Here is a 27,533-nt window from a genome sequence, read left to right on the forward strand (position 1 = left end):
CAGTTTTTACGATACCGAAATGCACCTCTATAGTTGCAAAATACGCTATTGATATCGGTATTAATACCACGATACAGCGCTGGCGTCGGTCGGCCATCTTTTATTTTTGTTTAAAAAAAAATATTTTAAAAATAACAGACGCTAGTGACATACAGTGACAGAAGTAAAAGTTGAGACGTGAGATTACAAAAGGTACAATAAAAAAGTAATTATTGTTGCTGTGTTTATTGTTAAGAGTTTGGAAAATTATAAAAATAATATTTTCGTTCATTTCAGATAAGAGATTTCAGAGAAATCCCAAAAAATTGTGCTGGCCCTGGTGGAAATATTTATCCAGCATTTCTCCGGCATTAATTCGTTTTTTTCCCGTTGTAGGAGAAATAACTCCGGTATGAGATTGATACCGGAAAAATTATTCCGACATGAGATAAATGAAGGAGAAAAAACTCTAGCAGTGATCTCATGCCGGAGTAATTTCTCCGGCAGTGACCTCATGACGGAGTATTTTCACCGTTATCGATCTTATGCTGGAGTAATTTTTCCGTCATTGATGTCATGCTGGAGTATTTTCTCCGTCATCAATCTCGTGCCGGAATAATTTCTCAGGAAATAGGCCAAAAATGGAGTGATCCTGGAGAAAACCGGAGTAATGCCGGAAAAAAAATTAAATATTTCATTCAAAAAATTATGTGTAAAATATACTATAAGAATTATTTGGTTGTGGTTTTTTGTTGGAAATGAGGTTGGAGCTGGTAAACATAATCTTATTTATTTGTTTATATTTATTAATTAAAATTTTTTTTTTAATACCGTATTGATACCATATTTTGCAACTAAGGAAATGCATTTGGTATTGATACCGTATCGGTATCATGAATTTTTTTGATACCGTATTTATACATACCAGGGACCAATTAGGTATTGATACCGAAAAAAAAAATACCAGTATTCTTGCATCTCTAGTTCCGTGGCTACCCATTCCGTTCGAACTTCAAAATGGCGACAAAAAAAAACGAAAAGTATAATAATGTTAAAAGTTACTGATATCTCGCTATAGCCAGAAAAAAGGCCAGAGATTTATAAAAACTTAAAATATTGAGTATTACCATTTTTTTCAGGTGTAAGTCGACAGAGTTACTATTTAGTTATTACAAATCTATCAAATAAATTGGCGATTGTTTGTAAACAAAATAAATCAGATCTACTACAACAAATGATCAAAAGATTTCCAAACTCCGTACTGGCACATGACATTTTTTTTTGGCTCCAATGATTGAAGGAATAACCTGAATGGCTATTCAATATTTATATCAAACTATCATAAACAAAAAATTGACTCTTTGTAGTTGTTCGTTACTAGCTGTGTTCGATGGTCGTCTCGGCTCAGTTCCGTCTCACTTACGGCTCACTTATGGCGCTAGCGACGTACGGTTGTTTGAAGAACTACAAAGGCACAAAATCTCAATACAGGTGCCTATCTATATCATCACTGTAAATAAACAATATTTATTGGGGCAATCATAATAGAAGATTAAAATAATAAAAACACGTAACAAATGATTAATTATATAAAAAATAAAAAATAAAATACATATTAAGCTTTGTTACATATTTTTTCAACTTATTTTTCTTTTTTTTATTATCTTCTATAATATGCTCATTAAAAACTCTGAGTCAAATGTACGTACAAGTATGTACCAAACATTGTATTGCATCTAGTGCAATATTTGTATTGTTTTTTTTATCCAAACTTCTAGTTTGTTAACTAAATATGTAAAAATTCTTTTATTTTTTCTAATTGTTTTTTGTGGAAAAGTAAAAATTCAACTTCTAATTGTTTTGCAACATCTCTAAATACGTATAATTATTAAATAATATATTTTTCAAATTTTCATTCATGATTAATGTAATTTTTGAGCATGTCATGCATAAATAATCAACAGTATAATAATAATAATATGACGAACACACAGATTTACACACATGCGAACAAGATGGCCGTCAATGGTATGCGCAATAAATTTTTATTTCCGTCCGAGGAATGGACATACCTGCACCTGCAGTCCAATTCACAGGGCATTACAATTTAGGGCTTTTTTTCACCACTCACAGCGCTTGTGAAGCTTTTGTATGTAAAATCTATATAAAAAAAATTTTTACAAGCGCCATCAGCGGCAAAAAAAAGCCCTAAATTGTAAAAAATTTGCCCCGTGAATTGGACTGCCGCAGTTTTTTTTTTTTTTTCAAAAAATGAATTGACGCATAGAAGGACGTCGGAGTTGACTTGATGAAACTTAGAAAAAAAATAAGAAGCCCTGTGGTCTAGTGGTCAAGGCGTTTGCCCGGAAAGCAAAAGACCCGGGTTCGATTCCCGGCGGGGGAACTTCGTTATTTTTTCTAAGTTTCTGGTTTTTTTCAAAATATCATATAGTAATATTTCAAATTGGCCGCAGTCCAATTCACGGGGCAAATTTTTACAATTTAGGGCTTTTTTTTGCCGCTGATGGCGCTTGTAAAAATTTTTTTTATATAGATTTTACATACAAAAGCTTCACAAGCGCTGTGAGTGGTGAAAAAAAGCCCTAAATTGTAATGCCCTGTGAATTGGACTGCCGCATTCACAGGGCAAATTTTATACAATTTAGGGCTTTTTTTTGCCACTGATGGCGCTTGACAAAATTTGTTTTATATAGATTTCACATAGAAAAGCTCCACAAACGCCACCATCGGAAAAAAACGCCCTAATGAGAACATCCTCTGAATACGGGATACATTTAGCTGCCACCGATGGCGCTTTAAATTTTATATAGATTTTACATTAGCTCCACAACGCACCGTGTGAAAGCTAAGAAGACCAATCTCTGAATACGGGTGCAGCACTACGTGTAAATCCGAGGTGGCTTATTTTTATTACTAGACGCACCGTGTGACAGCTCAGAAGACCAATTTTCGTCGTAGAAAGAGATAGAAAATGAGACAGACGAAAAGATAAAACGCGACGTTATATACTGGGTGCATTCCTTTAATAAAAATTTTTTTTTCGCTCTGCAATTTCGACTAAAAACTAGAAACAGAAACAACGACAAAAGTGATAGAATCTTCTATGTAATTCTCCAGACTTTGAACATACAGACTAGTAATCATGTAGTGATGAAAGATCTTGCAAGCATTTCTATAGCGTGGAGACACCGCTTTGCACCGCTTAATAAAAAATTTTTTTTCGCTCTGCAATTTCACCCTGTAATACTAATCGATAGGAAAAAACTGTTTCTTGTAGTGGCAGTACTGGCACATGACGATTTTTTTTTTAGGTCTCTAACTATTGAAGAAATAACCTGAATAACTGTTCAATGTTTATATCAAACTGAAATAAATAGAAAATTGACTTGTTGTAATTGCTCGTTATTGTCATATAGGTCGTTCCAGATATTATCGCGTAAACTGTAAACTCTGGAACATTACATAAAGGATTTCATCACTTTTGTCATCGTTTCTGTTTCTAGCTTTTATTTGGTATTACAGGGTGAAAATGCAGAGCGAAATAGTATATTTCGTTACAAGTGCCCACTCAGAGAATGTACTCTCAACGAATTTGGAGGGGCAAGCACGAGCCTTGGCGAGTGTTCCCCCTCCAAATGAGTTGTGAGCGGGCTCTCTGATTGGGTACATGTAACGAACCATATTTTATGTTACTAAGGACAGTGGTAATAATGTGTGAATTTTTAAAAAGCGCACTACCCCTCTTACGCTTTGGAAATTCACACATTATTCCCACTGCCCTTGTAACATAAAAAAAATTTTTATTAAAAGAATGCACCCTTTTCTTTCACCGTATAATTTTTTTTCCACTTCGATGCGCATGATCATACATATGCGCATCTTATGCAAACTTGTGAAGAGAACAATGGCGTCAGCAGTCCAATTCACAGAGCATTACAATTTAGGGCTTTTTTCCTCCACTGACGGCGCTTGTGAAGCTTTTGTATATAAAATCTATATAAAAAAAATTTGACAAGCGCCATCAGCGGCAAAAAATAGCCCTAAATTGTAAAAAATTTGCCCTGTGAATTGGACTGCAGGGTGCGAACTCATGGGACCGCTAAAGTTAGCGGCAATATGGCCGATTTCAATATGGCTGCTGTTTTCAATATGGCGATGGGAAATTCCGTGGTTAAAGCACTTTTTGTTGACTTCCGTGACTCTAAGGGCTCAAACTCACGACAAGCAACATTTCGCTTGTAAACATGGCCGACATAATTCTGAGCGATCTGAGCATGCGCAAATCCGTGAGATAAGTCACAAGTTCGACAGTGTCGAACTTGTGATTTAAATCACGGAGGCACTGTGTTTATATGCAGTGTAAATAGTCAGCTGTCAGTAGTGCTACAAAAATAAAAACCAAATAATTATGAAAACATTTGGGCATGACACCACATTACAAAAAAAAATATATAAACAAAACCTTGAGCAAAAGTGTTCAATTAAAAAAGAATTTAAAAAATACTCCAAAATTTAATCAAAACATCAATATTGAGATTTTAATAAGGTTATATTTATTTATTTTTTGAACCGTGACAATAGCACAGCTCATACTGAAATCACGGATTCGCGCATGCCCAGTAGGTCCGTAGGAACAGCGGCCATGTTTACAAGCGAAATGTTGCTTGTCGTGAGTTTGAGCCGTGATTCTACTGTTCAACTGAGTTGCGCATGCACTGCTGCACCGCCATATTGAAACCGGCCATATTGCCGCTAACTTTAGCGGTCCCATGAGTTCGCACCCTCAAATAAGTAATTCTTAAAAAATAAGAATTGAAACATAACTAATCCAGCCCCTAATGCAACATGTTTGCTGCGTATGTCACGTTTTTTTTTGGTGAGAAATGCAGAAATTAAAAATAAAAACCCAGTAAATTATTAACCCTATTGCAGACTACTAAAAAATCTAGTGGTTTCTAGTAATGAATGGTCCGCAAATCACCCAAATTTATATGGGTGTATTTCACTGAAATATAATAAAACTGGAAGGTGAACTAATACGCTTAGCCAACGCACGGACAAGTCACCAGGATAGCTGTTCTCTACATTTTGAGGCCATTTCCCCGATGTATGAGGTTCAGATCGTCTTTTTTTCTAACTATATTTCACCATGTTATATTGATGTTAACATATTATATATTGAATGTATTGAATATATAAATTGTAAAAGATTTTTATACTGACAATTGCTGACAATTATTAAATTCCCTAACGGTACGGTCCAACCCCTTATGAACCGTTATCAAACGGTTGTCTCGAGGTTGGAATGTGCGCAAAAAAAACCGAAAACAAACCCTTCTTAAACCTAAAAATAACCAAATGAGAACTAACTGTTAGTTAACTGTTGATAAACCTTGTTCAAACCCGAATATTTTGGATTCAAATAACTCACCAAAAACTAACCAGAAACTAACTCTTTTGGGTCACCATTTATGGTTTACTCATAGTTTATTTAGGGTTCGTTGGCGGTTAATTAAACTTAGTTTATTCGTAGATGGTTAGCGGTTCGTTAACGGTAATTATCTGATTATATACTACAGTAAAAAAAGTAGTTACGGTGAGCAGTGGGGGTGGTATTTCTCAGCGGCCGTCCGCTGCGGAAGGAAACCTAGAACAACTATGTAACAAGCGGTGATCAAAAATGCGTTGGATTATAAATGTGTGAATGAACTGGACAATTTTTTTTTTTTAATTAAGCATGTGTATGTGCGAGTTTGTATGTGGTTCTCCATGAGCCAAAAGAACACAAAAGAATACATAGATTGTCATATCATGAAAATATTCAAGCGATGAATAAATTTTCTTACTCTGTATAGATTTTATTATATATGTATAACATTGTATATATAATTAATTTAATTCATTTATTTATTGCTGTAACGAGTCTTATTATTTATTGTACAATAGTATTCATTTTTTAAACAAAGATATAAACCAAGCCAATGAAACATGATTACACTTAATCCATTGACAAACAGTTACAGTCACTTCTAAATCATCAGGGTCTATCTCATTATTAAACTCGACTATAGTACACTTTCTTTTTTTTTTAAATACTAGTGTTGTTGACGGCCGCAAGCGGCCGTTTTCGTTGATCAGCTGTCAATGATATGACAAAAAACAATTAATGAAATTTTTTATACAAAAAAAAAAAGGATTCAAAATAATTTGTGTTACCGGTATAAGACTTAGTAAATTTTAACTCGAGAAAAACGAAAAAAAAAAAAAAAATTACTTAAAAATGATCATATACAGATGCATGCCTTTTACATTGAATATTTTGTACTACTAAAATCAGAATTTGATCCTAAATAACAATAACAAATTGTAAATTTAAATTCTGGAGTAAACTATTTTTTTTTGAATAATCTTAAAGTACGAATTCTGCTTTTATTGATTCAAATGAGCTCACGGCTTTCTTTTCGAGAAGAAGAATTATTAATACAAATTAACCTACGACTTTTCTTCTAAGAAAATAAACAAATCATTTGATAATATTTTTTTTCGAGGTGCCATGTAATTGTTAATAAACAATTGTATGACACCTCCAAAAAATAATCCTTTACAAATAATTATTTTTTTATATTTGAAGAAAAAAACGTGGACTTATAATAGCAGAGTGGAAAAAAAATATAAAAAATTGTTTATTAATGATCCCATGTCACCTCGAACAGCTGTTAATATTTATTAATAAATATTGTTGAATAATTTTATTTTTCATTTTTGAAAAGAAAGTCGTGAGCTTAATCTAAACCAATAAATGCAGATTGCAGGGTTCATACTTCAATAATGATTTGAAAAAAAAAATTGGTTACTTCAAAATTTTAGTTAACAAATTAACAAAACTTTGTTATTGTTAATTATGTACAAATTTCGATTTCATTAATACAGCAAAAATATAAAACAAAAAAATAAATATTTAAAGTGATTTTCTTTTTTTTTTTTTGTGAAAGTGTGAGTATGTAAATGACGACCAATGAAATGACTGGAAGCAGCGTTATTCATCAACTTTTTATAAAAGGATATATTATCTATTTCAATAAATATTTTCAATCATACACAATAACAATAAATCAAACTATCTTCATAATATGTAAAATTTTATATAATCAAGCATCAACGACCATGCGCATTGATGCGCGCATCGCCTTCTGGCAGTTGACTGAGCCGACTGAGTTTCCGTTGGCCTGCCACACCTAGGGATGTGCGATATCAGACGATATATCGGAGGACCCGATATTTTTACCCGATAACGACGATATATTTATTCGATATGGATAAGCGTCAAATATCGGATATTCGATATCACTTTCGGAATATCGTCACGAAAATATCGGTTTGAGCACTTTTTGTCGACTTCCGTGACTAAAATTTTGACCGTTCATCTGAGTCGAACAGTACAATTAGAGTCACGGAAGTCAACAAAAAGTGCTTAAACCACGGAATTTACCACCGCCATATTGGAAACAACAGCCATATTGGCCGCCATATTGAAAACGGCCATATTGCCGCTAAATTTAGCAGTCCCATGAGTTCGCACCCACAGGGCATTACAATTTAAGGCTTTTTTCCTCCACTGGCGGCGCTTGTGGAGCTTTTGTATGTGAAATCTATAGAAAAAAAATTTTACAAGCGCCATCACCGGAAAAAAACAGCCCTAATGAGAACAATTTTGCTCCGTGAATACGGGTACAGCTATCGAACGCTCACCAAGGGTCCGTTCAGAAACTCTTATTTTTTCGGATCTTCAAGATGGCGGCGATTTAGCCCAGCAATTTAGATAGCCGTAATGTCCGCCATCTTGAAGATCCGAAAAAATGAGAGTTTCTGAACCACTGAAATATAATAAAACCGCACCCGTATTCTCAGGGCAAATTTTATACAATTTAGGGCTTCTTTTTGCCACTGATGGCGCTTATAAAATTTTTTTTATATAGATTTTACATATAAAAGCTCCACAAGCGCCACCGGTGGATGAAAAAAGCCCTAAATTGTAATGCCCTGTGAATACGGGTGCTGGAAGCCGAACTTCGTGTCGCCAAGAGAAAAATTCAATGGATGTCCTGTTGTCCTTGTCGGTACAGTCACGTCAACTACAGTTAGAAGCTAGTACGTCAAGACAGACCTTCAGACCTTTCTCCAACCAAAAATTTACTCCAACTTTTTTCCAACTTTTTTCCGCCATTTCTCCAACCTGCACCCGTATTCACAGGTAGAGATGTGCGATATCAGACGATATATCGGAGGACCCAATATTTTTACCCGATATCGACGATATATTTATTCGATACGGATAAGCGTCAAATATTCGATATCACTTTCGGAATATTGTCACGAAAATATCGGTTGATATACCGATTGAAAAACTACTTACCAACAAATTTTAATGGCGGCTTGAATGGCAACAGCCTATCAAAGATCAAAGAATATTCAAACGTATTAATTTAATTAGCTGTGAATTTATGAGTGTGGACTTATGAGTTTTAAATAGACAGTTGACAATTGATAATTAATAATTATTAATAACAAAATCATTGGAAACTATAATCAGTAGTAAAAAAATTGAGGAATTGTGTATTCATTATTGCATAGTCATGGTTCAATAAAATGTTGATTAATAATTACACATTTTCATTATTATATTTTCTGAGTATTGTATAATAAAATATTATTAATAAATAGAAAATCTAATTATTCTTTTCTGGTCTTATAATTAATAAAAAAAATTACATTGTTAAAAATTTTATTATAATTTTTCCATAATTTGTTATTAATACGCCAATTTATCTGCAATGATTAAATGAATAATTTAATAATAAGTAATAGCAATATCCGAGTTATTTCATGAAAAACCAAGTATACGTATCAATTTATTAATTAACCCACGATTTAATTTCAATAGTTCCTATAATTATTAGTAATCAATTTTGAATTTAAAAATGGACGGACCATTTTTTTGTTAACAGTTGGTAAAATCAATTTACCTCGATATTATCGAATATCTAATATTACTTCGCCGAAATATCGGTTCGATAACGATATCGTATTTTGATTTCGCGATATCCGATAATATCGATATTGGCGATATCGCACATCCTTATAATCACAGCACCCGTATTCAGAGGATGTTCTCATTAGGGCGTTTTTTTTTCCGATGGTGGCGCTTGTGAAGCTTTTCCATGTAAAATCTATATAAAAAGTTCACAAGCGCCGCCATCGGAAACCCTAACATCCTCTGAATACCTGCTTAAGGCTTTTTCATCCACCGGTGGCGCTTGTAGAGCTTTTATATGTAAAATCTATATATACTAAAAAATTTTATAAACGCCATCAATGGCAAAAAAAAGCCTTAAATTGTATAAAATTTGCCCTGCGAATACGGGTGCTGAAATGTACTCCAACTTTTTTCCAACTTTTTTCCAACCATGGGTCATTTTCGTAAAAAGGTGGAGAAAGTTGGAAAAAGTTGGAAAAATATTTCTACCAGGGTCAAGTTTCTATGTGCTATACACAATATATGTAAACCTATATATTTTTTTATTTTTTATAAATTTAATCAAAATATCAACATAAAATACACTCTTATAGCATTTTGTGAATTTCATTTTAACGTAGAAAATTAATTTTAAATATATTAAAAAATATTATATTACCATAATTCATTATATAGGTGAATAACAACAAATATACAAAAAATTTCCTCCAATTTCGAAAAATGCCTTTTTGAAAAAAATTAAAAATATTTTTTTAATAAATGTCATAAAAATTCGAAAAAATAATACTTTGATCAAAAAATCGTAATGACTTATTCATTAAATAATTAATATTAAAATAGTATATAATCCTTCGACAAAATTAATTTTAAGATTCATATGGATCGCTAATTGCCCCATCGGTCTCCATCTCTCTCAAAAAATTATATAGCTTATATATAGTATCAATACAGTAATTCAAGATATTAAATTATTATTAGGTACAGAACTTAGTAGAAATGCTTATCAAAAGCAAAAAGAAGTATTTGTTTTGTTTTGTACTTTGTGACATTTCTTATTAAACAATATAATTTATAAAAATATTTTTAATAATTTTTGATGTCAAACTTAACACACAATATCTACATAATTTTACCAGCTGTATTTTTTACTTAGCTATATTTTTTACTTAGCTATAATTATAGACAAACATACAATATCTACATAATTTTACCAGCTATATTTTTAACTTAGCTAGATTTTTTACGTAGCTATATTTTTTACTCAGCTAAATTTTTTACTTAGCTAGATTTATAGACAAACACACAATATCTACATAATTTTACCAGCTATATTTTAATTTTAGATATAGCTATATCTTTTACTTAGCTATATTTTTAACTTAGCTATATTTCTAACTTAGCTATATTTTTTACTTAGCTAGATTTTTTACTTAGCTAGTTCTTTTACTTAGCTATATTTGTTACTTAGCTACATCTTTTCCTTAGCTACATCTTTTCCTTCACAATCCCTCCTAAAACCGTATACATTTTTAGAAATATATCGATAATTCGATAACCATTCGAGACATGAAAATTTCTATTCGGGCTTTTTTTTTTGACTCGGCGAGTTTCATCGATTGCCGTTATTATAATTTAAAAAAAAAAAAAATTCAATATATCGAAATATATAAGTTATTATAACTCGAAAACTATTTGAAATACCGAAATTTTTATGTAGACTTTTTTTTTTTTCTTGACGAGTCTTATCGATTGCAATTATTATTTTTGAAAAAAAAAAAAAAATCAATATATCGAAATTTTTAAATTATCATAACTCAAAAAATATTCGAGATATCGAAAATTTTCTTAAGACATTTTTTTCTCTTTGACGAGCTTTATTGATCGCGATTATTAAATTTTGGAATTAATCGTTATTTCAATAACTATACGATATATAATCGATGAATAGCCGTTTTTCGATATTTTAACTAGATTTTTAACCACTTTGCGCACTCGTAGGAATTTTTTCCGTATTTTTCCCGTAATCCTGAGAAAATTTCCTATAAGAAACCAACAAAAAAACATGTTGTCTCGGCACCCGTATTCACAGGGCATTTTATACAATTTAGGGCTTTTTTTCCGTGGTCCCTTACTGGAACGCACCCTAATGCGTTTTAAAAACCGGAATTTGACTCAATTTGTTTTAAATTAACAATTGATAATTGTCAATTATAGAAAATACATTGAAAATTGTTTTCATTTATAAAAGAAATTAGGAATTGTGTATTTATTCTTTTAGAGTCATGTTTCAATAAAATGTTTATCAATTATTATTTTATTTTATTATTGTATTTTCTGAGCATGTCATATGAAAAAAGAGAATTATAAAATTTGAGCATATGCTCAATAATTGTGGTTACTATAATTAATTTAAAAAAATTAAGCGGAGTTTGGAAATATTCTGATCCTCTGTTGTTGTAGACCCAATTTTTTACATTTGAAAACAATCAGCACCCGTATTCACAGGGCAAATTTTATACAATTTAGGGCTTTTTTTCGCCACTGATGGCGCTTATTAAATTTTTTTCTATATAGATTTTACATATAAAAGCTCCACAAGTGCCACCGGTGGATGAAAAAAGCCCTAAATTGTAATGCCCTGTGAATTGGACTGCGCAGTCAGCAAAAAGTCAGTTTGCAACAGCGTAGGACATAAAAGGGCTGGATCCGTTATGTTTTAATTCTTATTTTTTGAAAATTATTTGTTTGACGCCACTGTTCTCTCATCAAGTTTGCATGACAGGCGCATGTGCATGATCATGCGCATTAAAGTGAAAAAAAATAAATACACAAAAGAAAGCACCTATGATAATCTTGCCATTAATTACATTCAGCATAGAGGTTTGACAAGAAGTTTTTCAAGCGCCGCCATCGGAAAAAAAAGCCCTAAAGTGTAAAATTTATTTTGCCCTGTGAATTGGACTGCTGATATCGGACATCCCTACCAATCCCCATGGTAGAAATACTACAGGTATGGCAGTGCGCAGCCTGGTTTGGCCGCTGTGAATCAGTGTTGGGTAGGTATGGTACCGGTGTATCATACAGCAGTATCATACACTGTATCATACAGTATCATACACTGTATCATACAGTATCATACACTGTATCATACAGTATCATACATCTTCATTATCATACGCCATGTATCATACATTAAAAGCGCCTCTACATTTCACTTTTTAAACTATTTTACTGACGCCATTTTGCCTAATCCGCCATTGTACACATATTTTGCGCCCAAAAGCAATATGTCAACATAATATGTAATTTCATGAATTTATTAATATTTATTGGACACAATCAACGACTAATGATTGTGTATATTTTATTTAAATAATCTCAAAAATTATTATAAGAAAAATGAGATAATAGGCCATCACATGATATGTGGGGCAGGAGGGTTTTGACAGGTTCTAAGGAACATCATGGAATGCCAGGAAAAAGTTTCAGCTTGCAAAAAAAAAAAATAAATACAGTAATTACGAGATTATAATCACACAGATAATTTAACATTACTCAATATCACAAATATATTTTCCCTGTCGTTTTTTATGAGGAACGTATTATATTGATCTAGGAAACCTATTTGCCAAGTTGACATCTTTTTCCATATTGGCATACTTTAATATATTCAAGACGAACTCATTAGCCGATTTTTTAAAGTAGTCATAATATTAACTGTTGAATTATTTTCTCATAAAATTTTTTATACACGTTGATGAATTTAATTATTATTTAGCGTTGTCGAATAAAAAAAAACAGTTTGACAGCTGTGTACAGTGGTGTGTACATAGTGGTGTGAGTGATTTTAATCATTTACTTCATTTTATAAAAAAAAGAGGGCACTTTCAACTATCATACACTTCATGTAGTATCATACGTATGATTGTATGATACCCCGAAAATCGTCGAATTACCCAACACTGCTGTGAATTGACCAATCAAAAGGTCGCCTTCTCGCCACAAAAATGGAAGACTTTATGCGCGCGCGATACAAATTCGTTAAGAAAATTTTCAAGTTTTTTTTTAATTTTTCAGAAGTTATCATATTTATTCAACTAGATTTGGTATATTTTATAATGATTTACATACATCAATAATGAAAATTAATTATTTATATTAAATAAATTAATCCAAGTATAATAAATACAACACAACCTCTATTGTTTGTGGCCTCAAAAAAAACAACAACAATGAAAATATTATAATTTATTTGTTAAACTGTCTTGGTTTTTTTATTTTTTTTATTTTTTATAAACATGCTCCACATATATTTATTAGTATTTACAACAATATAAAAAATAGTTGTCAAAACAGTATGTTAGAGAGAGAGGATCTTATAATAGAGATTGCATGTTAGAAAGAAAAGCAAAACAGCGCGTTCTTGATTGGTTGAAAAAATAAGGCTGCGCAGAACGCGACGAAAAAAGCATGGACTACTGCCATACCTGTAGTACTTCTACCATGACCAATCCCTACCCTAGAGTGAAACCGTCAGCAGTCCAATTCACAGGGCAATTTTTTTCAATTTAGAGCTTTTTTTTGCCGGTGATGGCGCTTGTAAAATTTTTTTTATATAGATTTTACCTACAAAAGCTCTACAAGCGCCGCCAGTGGAGGAAAAAAGCCCTAAATTGTAATGCCCTAGGGGACGTTCCAAAAATCACTCGGAAACCCGGACCGGCGCAGTAGATGAAAAAATATAGAGATAAAATAAACTTAAAAGTAACTAGAGGTTACTGTAGATATTGTAAGCAACAAAAACAGCCATATTGCATATGCCATTTACTTTTGGTACTTATTACAGTTGTGAAAAGTATTTTTTATAATTATTATTAATAATTAAACAATAATAATTTATTGTTTTGTGCCTATAAAAATACATGAACAAAAAATCATGTCTACCACAACAAAATATCAAAAATTTTCTATGATCACAATCTTGGCCTTCCGAGTTTCCGAGTGATTTTTGGAACGTCCCCCTGTGAATTGGACCGCAGAAGAAGTTCAAGAGGTATGTTATGCGCATGCGCGAATATTGACGCACACAGAGACAAATTGTATGCCTGTGTGTACAAGAATTATGAGTGGGGGAATGAAGCTGTTACACAGATATACAATTTGCCTTTGTGTGCTTCCATATTCGCGCATGTGCATATGGTTTCTCATGATCTTCTGCCGGTTTCACTCTAACTCCTAAGGCCTAAACGTTGGCAAACGCTGCTCTGCGCTGCTCAGAGCTTAGAAGTTAGCACTTGGAAATTATCTTAATGTTGTTGAATGTTTTGACTGGTTATGAATTATGATAACAAATAGAAACTGTTAATAATTTATAACAATCATCAGTTGTGACAAATTAACAAAAAAAGATAATGTCATTGGCTGACGAATTACTTGCCGATTTGGAAGAAAACGACGATGGAGATAGATTTATGGATGAAGAGGAACCGGATTTTGTTCCGGCTCCAATTGCTCAGCCCATGGAACAAGGTTAGTTTATTTATTAATTAAAAAAAAAAATAATACTATTTATATATATATTCTAATTGTAGTGAAACAATTGATCTTTTATCTATGAAGAAAAAAAAATTCATTTAAACATTTTAATTAACATAGGAATTATCAAAGTAACATCTGTTAGAGAACTGGCAAAACTTGGTGATTCTCCTGAGCTCCAACAAATATCATCACTCATTGACAGATACAGCAAAGTCTTGAGAAAATCATCAGATATTGTTGGCCCAGTTGAATCTGATCCCGAATATCAATTAATTGTTGAGGCAAACGACATAGCAGTTCACATCGATGATGAGCTCCAAATTGTTCACCGTTTTGTTCGTGATAAATATTCAAAAAGATTCCCTGAACTCGAATCACTTGTCGTTGGGCCATTGGAGTACGTTCAAACTGTTCGTGAGCTTGGTAACGATTTGGACAAAGCAAAAAACAATGAAACTCTTCAAAAATTTTTAACACAAGCAACGATAATGGTTGTCTCAGTCACAGCATCAACAACTCAAGGACAGTTATTAACAAACGATGAAAAAGAAGCAATATGCGAAGCTTGTGACATGGCAGTTAATTTAAATAACACAAAATTAAAAATATATGATTATGTTGAGAGTAGAATGGCATTTATTGCACCTAATTTATCAATAATTGTTGGTGCATCAACAGCAGCTAAAATAATGGGCGTAGCTGGTGGATTAACAAAATTATCAAAAATGCCAGCCTGTAATTTACTCGTTCTTGGTTCACAAAAAACATTATTATCTGGCTTTTCACAAACAGCAACTCTACCACATACTGGATTTATTTATTATTCAGACATTGTTCAAGATACTCCACCCGATATGAGAAGAAAAGCAGCTAGACTTGTTGCTGCTAAAAGTATGCTTGCTGCTCGTATAGATGCCTGTCATGAAAGTACTGATGGACAAATTGGTCAATCACTTAAAGATGAAATTGAAAAAAAACTTGATAAATTACAGGAACCACCACCTGTTAAATTCATCAAACCACTACCAAAACCAATTGATCCTGGCAGGAAAAAGAGAGGTGGTAAAAGAGTTAGAAAAATGAAAGAACGCTATGCTATTACGGAGTTTAGAAAACATGCGAACCGCATGAATTTTGCTGATGTAAGTTTGATTTTTAATTTTTAATTTTTTTAAAAATAAAATTGTATTTTATTATATTGCAGATTGAGAGTGATGCTTATCAAGAAGATTTAGGATATACACGGGGTACAATTGGTAAAGCTGGAACTGGAAGAATACGTTTACCTCAAATTGATGAAAAAACAAAAGTTCGTATATCAAAAACATTACAAAAAAATTTACAAAAACAACAACAATGGGGTGGTAGTACAACAGTTAAAAAACATGTATCTGGTACAGCATCAAGTGTTGCATTTACACCATTACAAGGATTGGAAATTGTTAATCCTCAAGCTGCTGAAAAGAAGGTCAATGAGGCCAATGCTAAATATTTTTCAAATACTGCTGGTTTTATAAACGTCAAAAATACATAAAACATCTACTTGACACACAATAAAGCTGTATTAATATACTCAGTCCATCAGTTCATCTTCAACGTAAGCTAATTAAAATTTTAACCATTGTAATAAAAAAAAAGTTTAAAAATCTACCAAATACTATCAGTTTGTAAAAATTATTTTTTATTATAACAACTGAGTATCGTTATCACTTATTTAAAATTTAAAATAAAATGGAAAAGTACAAACTTCAATGTCAACTACGATTTTTTTTAACATTCAAAAGTCAACAACATAAATAAAAATAAAATAATAAAGTTGCACGTGTTTAGAGTATTTAATTTTAATTTTTTAATCTTTGTGAAATGAAAATTAAAAAAAAAAAAAAATATGTAGGATCAAGTCCTTAGTAAGTCGCACAGCATGTAATGTCAAAAAAAAAAAAAAAAAAAATAGATATGTATTAGTGTAGAAATACATCGAAGTATAAAATACTTGCCTTATTCGAGTTGAATTTTGTACGTGAATGAAGACAGAGAGAACGTCCAAACTCAAGAAAGTCCAACTGCTAACAAAAAAAAAAAAAAAAAATACTGATAAACAAGAATAACAAGATCCACACATATAGAGTCAATACATAAATATAGAATCTCACATACAACGCAGTACATATATATCATATACATATTTGCCTTTCTACCCATGTGCCTCATGATTCTCAACATTCTTAGTCTCATGTATAGTGTATACCCCATTCTTCACCGGTGCCACATCGTTCAGTTACCAAAAAAGTATGTAAAAAGTCATATCTTTCAAACAACAACAACAACAACAACAACAACAACAACAACAACAATTTATATATCATTGAAATTATTTAAATTGTTGAAAAAAATATTTCAATATTATTTTTAACCTGACATTGTGATGTAAAATTTGTGAGTTTTTAAATAAGTGATTTCAACAGGTTGTTTTGGATAAAATGGCGAGCTGGTCAACATTGAGTCAAGATGACCCTGAATCAAGATGGACTAAATCTGGTAGATTTTGAATATTCATAAAAATTTATTGGAAATGTTTTTTTTAATAATAATTAGATCAGTTCGACTTGTTTTATTTTATGTTTAATGATATATCTTAACTGGTATATTTCATTACAACAAGTGTATAATGGAGATCATAGGGCAAAGGAATGGCAAGTCAATATGACGAGATATATCAGCTAGTCCTGTACAAATGTCCCTCCATCGGGCACGAGAATTAAATTATATATTTAAAGTAATATAATAAATATAAAGGGAACTTTGGTCTTACATCATGTCCTTCAGGACACACGCAATTATTCACTTTCTGTCCAACTACTCATGCACGCACGAATAATGAATTGAATTGTGAATTTTAATGGTAAAGTTGGAACAGAAAGTTTTTTAATAAAAAAAAAAGACGATGTATTCCCAATTCGATGAATGGCATACCATCGAAAGATACCATGTTAAGAACTCTTTAAAATCTTGATTTTTTTTTTTTACTTTTTCTTGAATCTTGAGTTATTTTGTAGTTGGTATTTTTAGCACTATTGGTGATTGGGAATTTAAATTAAAATAGATTGTGGAAACTTGATAACATTTAACAAATGGTTGACTTAAAATTATTAGATAAGTTTTTATACATTATTTTAAATAATCACGTTTTCTTGATTTATTCTTATGACTTTTATTACTAATTATTAATAATGTCATAAATAATTAGTTATTTTGATAATGAGTCTTTGATCAAATTTTTTTATTTTGTAATATGTTAATCAATATTGTCTACTTGTTCTTATAAATATATATATTCCAAAAAAAACAATTTTTTTATATTCAAAATTTTAAATATCTTGTAAAAAAATAATTTTCCATTCAAACGGTATATGATTGTCAAGATTGTTTATCAAGGTATATTAAAATTTATTGAATAGTTCGTTGATCGTTCTTAATTTTCATACTCCAATTATTTCATAATTTATTTGTTTTGTGTCAATAAAATTTCATTTTAAAAAACCAATACACAATACCTAAAAATTAAAAAATTTTATTCTTCAAAAAATAAAGCCATTATTATTACTATTATTCACAAAAAATAAAACTTCCCTAGCGAAAATGGCGACACCGATCCGACACCAATCCGACAGTCGGTTTGTGCACAGATCTCATACAAAAACGACACAAAACCGACACACGACTATAAGAATTTCTAAGTAACAAAAATAAATAATAAAAAGCATTTAAAAAATAAAATATTATGTCTAAAAATTTCTAAATAATATTCTTATAATTTAAGACACATTAGAATTTTTTTTAAATAATTTTTTTATTGAAAAAACTCAATTCTGTTTATGTATTAAAAGTGAGGTTAGCTGTCAGAATCATCTGTACACGACTGTGAGATTTTACAATTCTCACACAATTCCGACACAATTCCAATACACGACTGTGAGAATTGTAAATCCGACACAAATCCGACAGACGTACGACAGTATATTTTTATTTTGTATTTAATATAAAAAAAGAGCATTTTATGAATAAAAATTTTTGTTCAATATTAAAGTTATAATATTTTAATAATTTTAGGCATATTAGATTTTTTTTTTTCGAATAAATTTTGATAAAAAAAATAATTGGAATCGTCTGTGAGAATTTGCGATTTACAAAAATTTTTGTTTAATAATAAAATTATAATCTTTTAATAATTATAGGCATATTAGATTTTTTTTTAAATTATTTTATTAGAAAATTATCATTTTTTGGTTTTTTTATGAGGTTAAAAAAGGTTTTTTTTTAAATACTTTTTTTTCAAAACTAATACATTTAATCAGTTTCCCACATATTTGGTATTTTTGTAACTCGAATGTCATTTGTAATGAAATATGTATTTGGTTTCCCATGTTTCCCATTATTTTTTTTGTCAAAATTTATTCAAAGAAAAAAAAACTAATATGCCTAAAATTATTAAAATATTATAAGTTATAAGAGCCGGGGAGTTCGTCTGTTATTTCAGCTTGCCGTAAATACCATGGCAACATGGTGAAATATAGTTAAAAAAAAAGACGATCTGAACCTCGTACATGGAAAAAATGGCCTCAAAAAATGGCCTTATTTTTTTTGGCCTCTTAAAAATGGCCTTATATTTTTGGCCTTTTAAAAATGGCCTTAAAAATGGCCTTATTTTTTTTGGCCTCTTAAAAATGGCCTCAAAAAATGGCCAAAAGAGGCCAAAAACATAAGGCCATTTTTTAAAGCCATTTTTAAGAAGCCAAAAAAAAAAATAAGGCCATTTTTTGAGGCCATTTTTAAGAGGCCAAAAATATAAGGCCATTTTTAAGAGGCCAAAAAAAATAAGGCCATTTTTTCCATGTACGAGGTTCAGATCGTCTTTTTTTTTAACTATATTTCACCATGTTGCCATGGTATTTACGGCAAGCTGAAATAACAGACGAACTTCCCGGCTCTGATTATAACTTTAAAATTTTTATTCATAAAATGCTCTTTTTTTATATTAAATACAAAATAAAAATATACTGTCGTACGTCTGTCGGAATTGTGTCGGATTTACAATTCTCAGAGTCGTGTATCGGAATTGTGTCGGAATTGTGTGAGAATTGTAAAATCCCACAGTCGTGTACAGATGATTCTGACAGCTAACCTCACTTTTAATACATAAACAGAATTGAGTTTTTTCAATAAAAAAATTATTTTAAAAAAATTCTAATGTGTCTTAAATTATAAGAATATTATTTAGAAATTTTTAGACATAATATTTTATTTTTTTAAATGCTTTTTACTATTTATTTTTGTGACTTAGAAATTCTTATAGTCGTGTGTCGGTTTTGTGTCGTTTTTGTATGAGATCAGTGCACAAACCGACTATCGGCATTTTCGCTAGGGTTATTTTTTTTTTTTATATAATACTAGTAATTTTCGATTGAATTTTGTTTTTTTTTTTTTTTTGGTTCTGATATAGGTATAAAACTCTATAGAACGTGATTTACGAAATAAAAAAATATACTCATTTTTTTTTTTTTAATTATCATGTTCAAAATTATTGGATGAAAATCTAGCAGATTCCTTGAAAAGCCAAGCATGGAAAAAATTTTAGGGTTAACTAGAGTAAAACCGGCAGAAGAAGATCATGAGAAACCTTATGCACATAAGCGAATATTGAAGCACACAAAGACAAATTGTATATCTGTGTGTACAAGAATTGCGAGTGGGGGAATGAAGCTGTTCACACAGATATACAAGGGGACGTTCCAAAAATCATTCGGAAACCCGGAAGGTCAAGATTGTGATCACAGAAAATTTTTGATATTTTGTTGTGGTAGACATGATTTTTTGTTCATGTATTTTTATAGACACAAAACAATAAATTATTATTGTTTAATTATTAATAATAATTATAAAAATACTTTTCACAACTGTAATAAGTAACAACAGTAAATGGCATATGCAATATGGCTGTTTTTGTTGCTTACAATATCTACAGTAACCTCTAGTTACTTTTAAGTTTATTTTATCACTATATTTTTTTATCTACTGCGCCGGTCCGGGTTTCCGAGGGTTTTTTGGAACTCCCCTCTATATCGTCCTCCCAGTAACAAAACAGCCTAAGCGCTAAAACCAGCTAAAACCGTTATTTCAATCATAAAAGAACGTATTCCAATTTATGGTTGCACCCATGGTAGAAGTACTACAGGTATGGCAGTAGTCCATGCTTTTTTCGTCGCGTTCTGCGCAGCCTTATTTTTTCAACCAATCAAGAACGCGCCATCGAGCTGTTTTGCTTTTCTTTCTAACACGCAATCTCTATTATAAGATCCTCTCTCTCTAACATACTGTGTTGACAACTATTTTTTATATTGTTGTAAATACTAATAAATATATGTGGAGCATGTTTATAAAAAATCAAAAAAATAAAAAAACCAAGACAGTTTAACAAATAAATTATAATATTTTCATTGTTGTTGTTTTTTTTGATGCCACAAACAATAGAGGTTGTGTTGTATTTATTATACTTGGATTCATTTATTTAATATAAATAATTAATTTTTATTATTGATGTATGTGAATCATTATAAAATATACCAAATCTAGTTGAATAAATATGATAACTTTTGAAAAATTTAAAAAGAACTTGAAAATTTTCTTAACAAATTTGTATCGCGCGCGCATAAAGTCTTCCATTTTTGTGGCGAGAAGGCGACCTTTTGATTGGTCGATTCACAGCGGCCAAACCAGGCTGCGCACTGCCATACCTGTAGTATTTCTACCATGGTTGCACCATATTTATGCGTCATTCTTTTACATGTTTTTACAAAAGAAAAATACAAAGACCGTATGTGCCAGAAATTGAAAACAAAAGAGCGTACCTTCGGAGATATGCCCTTTTCACTTCAAGAAAGCGGACATACGCCTATTTGTTATTTTTTTGTTTTTTCCAAAATGCTCTAAAATTCGTCTAAAATTAGTACTCTAAAATAAAATCGAGATACTTTTTGTTACTGAGGCGTCGATATAGTTGCCGGATACTTAGGTTTAAAAATTTTCCAACAAAACTCTTCACCGTCCGATGGACTTAACTCGAATGCATACGTAGGACGTCCATTAGACGGTTAGAAAACAAAACCTGTATTCATTTTGTTCAGGTCTTTGTATCCAGGATAGCTATTCTCGACATAATTATCCCCTCAGTTATCCCCGGCGACAGGGATAACTATTTTGTGGAAATTCACCTTAATTTATGGCTTTATTTGTATCTTTTTCAATGGTTTCCATCAAACGACTATATCGCTTTTCAGCGTTTTCATGTTATCCCCGGTACAGGGGATAATTATGTCGAGAATAGCTATCCTGGAGGTAGAAGTTATTCGGACGTGTATGCACTGTAAAAAAAGAAATAATTAGTTTCACTATGTTACTATAGTATCGAGGGACGTTTTCGGAAATATCAATATTATTTTTTATAATTTTTTTTACTATGTGAACTTTAAATTTTACTATAGTAACATAGTAAAAAGTAAAAACTAATCTGCTGAGGTAAAACCCGTTTTCATTTTGATTTTAGTAGACTTTACTTGTTCAATAGATAGTCTTCACTATACCAATATTACGAGCAACCATAGACGTAATACTTTTCACTATGTTGTGTGTTAAAATTAACCATGACCGTGGAGGTACATTTGGAGAAATAAACCGTACTATGGAAATACCTTTAAAATGTGTTATGCAATTCTTATTTGTTACTATATACCAAATGGTGAAATTTATTAGGTCTGTAGTTAGCTTTACTATGTTAGCGTGAAAGAAGAAGGGAATCAATATATATATACATTTTTGATTCCATACATGTCTTATACCCGAATGGCTATTTCGGTAAACCGTCGGAGTTCAACACCAGAAACTCGGGTTCGAAAATAATTTAACGTTATTTTTTAAATAAACAAATAATTCTGTTTTTTTTTTTTTATCAACTTTTTAACAGCTAACCGGATCCGGCTTTTCTTACTCTTTCCTGATCCGAATCGGATCTAGATTGCCGGACTTTAATTGGACTTTATTTTTTTTTCAAAGTTATCTCCGGGTTCAGTCAGGTTTGGCTAAGGCTAACCGGATCCGGCTTTCCTTACTTTTTCCTGATCCGAATCGGATCCGGATTGCCGGACTTTCATCGGACTTTATTTTTTTTTTTTTAAAAGTTATCTCCAGGTTCAGTCAGGTTTGGCTAAGGCTAACCGGATTTGGTTTCCCTTACTCTATCCTGATCCAAATTAGATCCGGAATGCCGGACTTTAATTGAAGTTTGTTTTTTTTTCAAAGTTAACCTCCGGATTCGGTCAGGCTTGGCTAAGGTAAGCCGGATCCGGTTTCCCTGATTCGAAACGGATCCAACTTAGAAGTATTTGAAAAGAAAAAAAAAAACTTAATTCCAGAATGTCATTTTATTTTTTGATAATATTAAATACATTGTTGCATATATATAGTATTAATCATATCAAGTTTTTTTATTGTAATTTTTAAATAACTTTCTACGCTTGTAAAAGACTTTTGATTTCACTGATTCCATGTACGCCGCCGTGGTCAATAGGATAGAGTTGCCGAATTTGATCAGAAGGGCCCAGAGATCAGTCCCCGCAAAATCCGGAATTTTAGTTTTATAGTTTAGGTTGAATTTTCTAAGATAGAATTACTTTTAATAATGATTCTTAAAAAAAATAATTGAAAAAAGCATATATTTTTTTTTTTTAAATCAAAATTTTTTTAAAACAAAATTCGGATCCGATTTAAATATAAATTCAGATCCAGTTTAAGTATAAATTCGGATATAGTTTAAGCATAGAATCAGATCCGGTTTGGATGTAAAATCGGATCCGATTTAAATGTAATTTCGGATACATAATTTGGTATCCGATTTAGCCACGGTGTCCTTATTGTAACCGGATCCGATTCGGATTTGTAATCAGGTAAACCGGATCCGACCTGGATCCGAATCAGACCGAAATTTCTACTCGGGATATATAAATATTTTATTAAAAATTCATATTCATTCACTCAAGTCCGATTAAAGTCCGGCAATCTCGATCCGATTTGGATCAAGAAAGAGTAAAGAAAGCTGGATCCGGTTAGCCTTAGCCAAACCTGACTGAACCCGGAGATAACTTTGAAAAAAAAAATAAAGTCTGATTAAAGTCCGGCAATCTGGATCCGATTCGGATCAAGAAAGAGTAAGGAAAGCCGGATCCGGTTAGCCTTAGCCATAACGGATCCGAAAAGGGTCAGGAAACCCGGATCCGGATTACCTTAGCCATACTGGATCCGATTCGAAGCCGGATTCAATTTTCACTCGGGTATCGGTATCGTTTAATCGACTAAAGACGATCTCGGTCCCGCATGAAGGGTTGCCGTCCTTTATCCCGAATCGAATTCCCCGAATGGCTTCTTTCCCGAATGACCTCCGTCCTGAATGACCTTTTTCCCGAATACATTTTGCCCGAATGCATTTTTCCCGAAATATAAATCCCGAATATCATTTTTCTCGAATAACCTTTTTCCCGAGTATTTTTTTCCCGAATAAATTTTTTTCAAGTGTATTATTTTATTTATATTTATTTATTTATTAGATTACAATATTATATGCAACAGCTTTTAAAAATTCTAACTCGTGGAACGATCCATAACTAGGCACAAGGGACATTATTCTTTTCTAGAAATCTATCCATTTTCTTTTCGGCATAGCCCAGCTTTTTCTTCCCAGACTCAGCTCTGCTATCATTATTTCTGCGTCAGCTTGTTCTTTTTGAAATTCACCAAGTTTTAAATAGTTTTTTTTTTTTTTTTTTTAAATTCGGGCACAATAATATTCGGACGAAATGCATTCGGGCAAAAAGCATTCGGGCAAACAGACTTTCGGGAAAAAAGTCATTCGGGAAAAAGACCATTCGGGAAAACCAATTCGGGAAAAATACCGTGAATCCGCATGAAGCCCTAAACAAGATATCGTATCTTTTTCAATTGAAACATTGTAAACTATACGAGGATAAAAAAATTTTACTATGTGCATAGTACGTGTTACTCTTTTTTCGAAAACGTCCCCGAGTATACGGAGAGAAATCCGCAGCAAATAATGCTGTAGAGTATCAAAAAAATTTTACTGTAGTCTACTGGAAATTGAGAAGTTGCGTGGGGAGGCCACCAAGATCGACTAGAATTTTTTACTACACTACAGTAATTTTAATCAAAACAAAACAAAAAAACAACACAAACATTGTTTAAACATCAAAATAAAAATGTAAGGTGTTTATTAATTTTCAAAAAATACCTTGGTAGAAATAATCTCTCCGGATTTTCTCCGGATTTTCTACGCAATTGAGACTTCCGGAGATATTATTCCGGAGTTTTTTCGGTTTTTCTCCAGATTTTCTCCGGATTTTTTCAGAAAAAATTTCTTTTTTATTTGTTGTATGTAAACTCTTATTTCTACTTTTTCTTATTAATTTTTCCATTTTTTTGTGTTTGTTTTTTTAAGTCAAAATTCCGGAAAAAATCCAGAGATATTATAGAAATCGTCTGGAGATTACTCCGTAAATATCTCCGGGAGTCTCAATTACGTAGAAAATCCGGAGAGATCCGGAGAAGTCCGGAAAAATTCGGAAAAATCATGAGAAATCCGGAGAGATTATTTCTACCAGGGTAAACCATTTTATAATTTTCATGTGTTTCACCGCATTTTTATTTAGATTCATGAATAAAATAAAAACAATAAACTTTTTTAGAAGAGGTTAGGAACACACTTGATTTCCAATAAATATTCGTGTCATCTGGCGGGGAAACCTGCTGTTGCTGTACCCTACAGTAATTTCTGGCATAAAGTATACCATTAACTCAATAAGACTTCCAAAAATTCCGGTAGACTACAGTAAAAAATTTAGATGAAATATAATAATAATCATTATAATAAGTGGGAATTAGTCGCTTTAATGACGTCGGCTATGATTTTTACGATACCACTACAGTAATATATGCTGCGGATTTCTCTCCGTGGTATACCAGAAAAAATAGTAAAAATAATTCTTTTTTTATAGTAAAGCTAATTATTTTTTTTTACAGTGTATTATTTTAATTCAACTGATTTTAATTTCATTTTATTTACTTATTATATATAATTTTTCGATTTAGTTCGATTTTAATATACGTTTTACTTGAATTTAACTGTTCTAGTTTGAATAAGTTTGGCAAGTAAAATTAATTGAATAATAATTAATATTATAAATATAAATATTAAATTATTTATATAAACTGTAAAGTAAAATAATAAATGATATAATCGACAAGACCAAGACCAAGGCTGAACCAAGACAAAACTGATTTTTTTTTAACCAAGATAAGACTGTTGCCAGTCTTGGCATATTTAGTCTTGGGTGAAGTCTAGCCATTTAACTATTAAATTTCATTTATATATATATATGCTTTTTTTGTTCACATCATTTTTTTTTTCAACTAATACTCAATTTTATTTTTCACTCTTGTCAATCTGTCATTTTTTGTTTTTTCTTGTCACAGTTAGTTTTTTGTGTCAATGAAGTGTTATTGATGCAGGTGAACGTTTTAAAAATTATATAACATATTGATATACAATTTTAAACTAGTTAACCAGGTTTTAAACGAACTTTCTTGGTGATATGATGATATTTAAAAATGCACATATTCTTTATGAAATTTATTTATCATTATTTCACATAACTCTTGAACTTTTAACATACTATACATAATAATTTTGTAAAATATTTTGTTTTTTGTTATCAAAATTTCAAAGAATTCGAAGAAAGTCATTTATATATATATATATATTATAGATAAAAATAAAATGAAAAAACTCGAATAATTATAATTCTTATAAGAAAACTAATTTGATATTTGCTATGTTTTTATTATTCTTCTTTTTCTGGATGATCACGATTTTTTAATTTTATCTGAACACGTATATCACAAAAGAAAAAAAAATCCTTAGTATATAGGATTAAAGTTGATGAGCCCATCGATCTCGATTTACTTTCTTGCACTAGGCATATATACAACAGGTCACGTATTTCATTCAACTGGATATCATTTGATAAAAGGAATCTTTCTGCAATCATAATTGTCGTTTTGATATAAATAATTGAGTTCACTTTGGCTCAGCTTGAGGGAAAAATAAATAAATATGTAGCCAGGGAATAATTTACATAACAAACCTAATTTTACACAGAGAAAAAAAATCTTATTTTTTACTATGCTACTAAAAGGTGAAACAGATAAATTCCACGCGAATTTTAGAAAAGCCCCGAAAATTGTATATGATAATCGGTATTTTATACCTGGTCAATAACCAGAAAACCTGGATATAAGATGGTATATAAAGATCCTCAATTTAAATTGAGCTCTTGATTTATACTAATTGTTGAAATTTTCTAATTGAATTTTAAATACTTAATTATTTCTAAATTCTATTGAACTTTTTTTTTGTTTACGCTATTTAAAATGAGGAATATGAAATTAAATTTAAATCATCTTGTTAGGTTCCCGAGTTTTTCGATTGATTGGAATCACCATTGGAATCACGTAAAATAAAAAATCATGAATCAATTTATTAGATTTTTCATTGGTGAAAGTTTAAATTTTTATAGTTTTTATAACTAATATATTTATATCGTTTTTAACGAACCTTCATACCTTAAAAAGAAAAAATAATTTATATAAATATAAAGAATAATTTTTTTTTCTGCAAAAAGCATTTTACTAACTTTGCCTCTATATATATTCTATTGTTATTTCAAAATTCAAAAATAAAAAAAACACAATACAAAACATAGCTTGATAAATATATTTATAAAAAGATTTCATAGATTTTTCTAACAATAAATGAATAGAAGTCATCTTTTTTTCGAAACAG

General features: G+C 31.0%; 2 protein-coding genes across 3 annotated transcripts in view; both read left to right on the top strand.

The window, feature by feature from the left end:
• The first annotated feature begins 14,239 nt into the window (after window positions 1-14,239).
• Window positions 14,240-16,382, top strand: LOC122849103 (U4/U6 small nuclear ribonucleoprotein Prp31). Its single transcript, XM_044147691.1, has 3 exons — window positions 14,240-14,563; window positions 14,690-15,714; window positions 15,777-16,382. Exons 1-3 carry the CDS (start codon window positions 14,446-14,448, stop codon window positions 16,104-16,106), a joined length of 1,473 nt encoding a protein of 490 aa, XP_044003626.1. The 5' UTR covers window positions 14,240-14,445; the 3' UTR covers window positions 16,107-16,382.
• Window positions 16,383-16,776: 394 nt separating this feature from the next.
• Window positions 16,777-27,533, top strand: part of LOC122849093 (BICD family-like cargo adapter 2) — a 33,723-nt gene continuing 22,966 nt past the window's right edge. The window contains exons 1-2 of one of the 2 annotated variants that reach the window (XM_044147679.1): window positions 16,777-16,861; window positions 17,038-17,110. In XM_044147679.1, the coding sequence (XP_044003614.1) occupies window positions 17,053-17,110 (58 nt within the window). In that variant the 5' untranslated portion in view covers window positions 16,777-16,861; window positions 17,038-17,052. Of the gene's footprint in view, window positions 17,111-27,533 lie in introns of both variants that reach the window. The other variant, XM_044147678.1, reaches the window with a different exon arrangement.

Source organism: Aphidius gifuensis, linkage group LG2 (assembly GCF_014905175.1).
Source record: "Aphidius gifuensis isolate YNYX2018 linkage group LG2, ASM1490517v1, whole genome shotgun sequence".
Classification (NCBI taxonomy): Eukaryota; Metazoa; Arthropoda; class Insecta; order Hymenoptera; family Braconidae; genus Aphidius; species Aphidius gifuensis.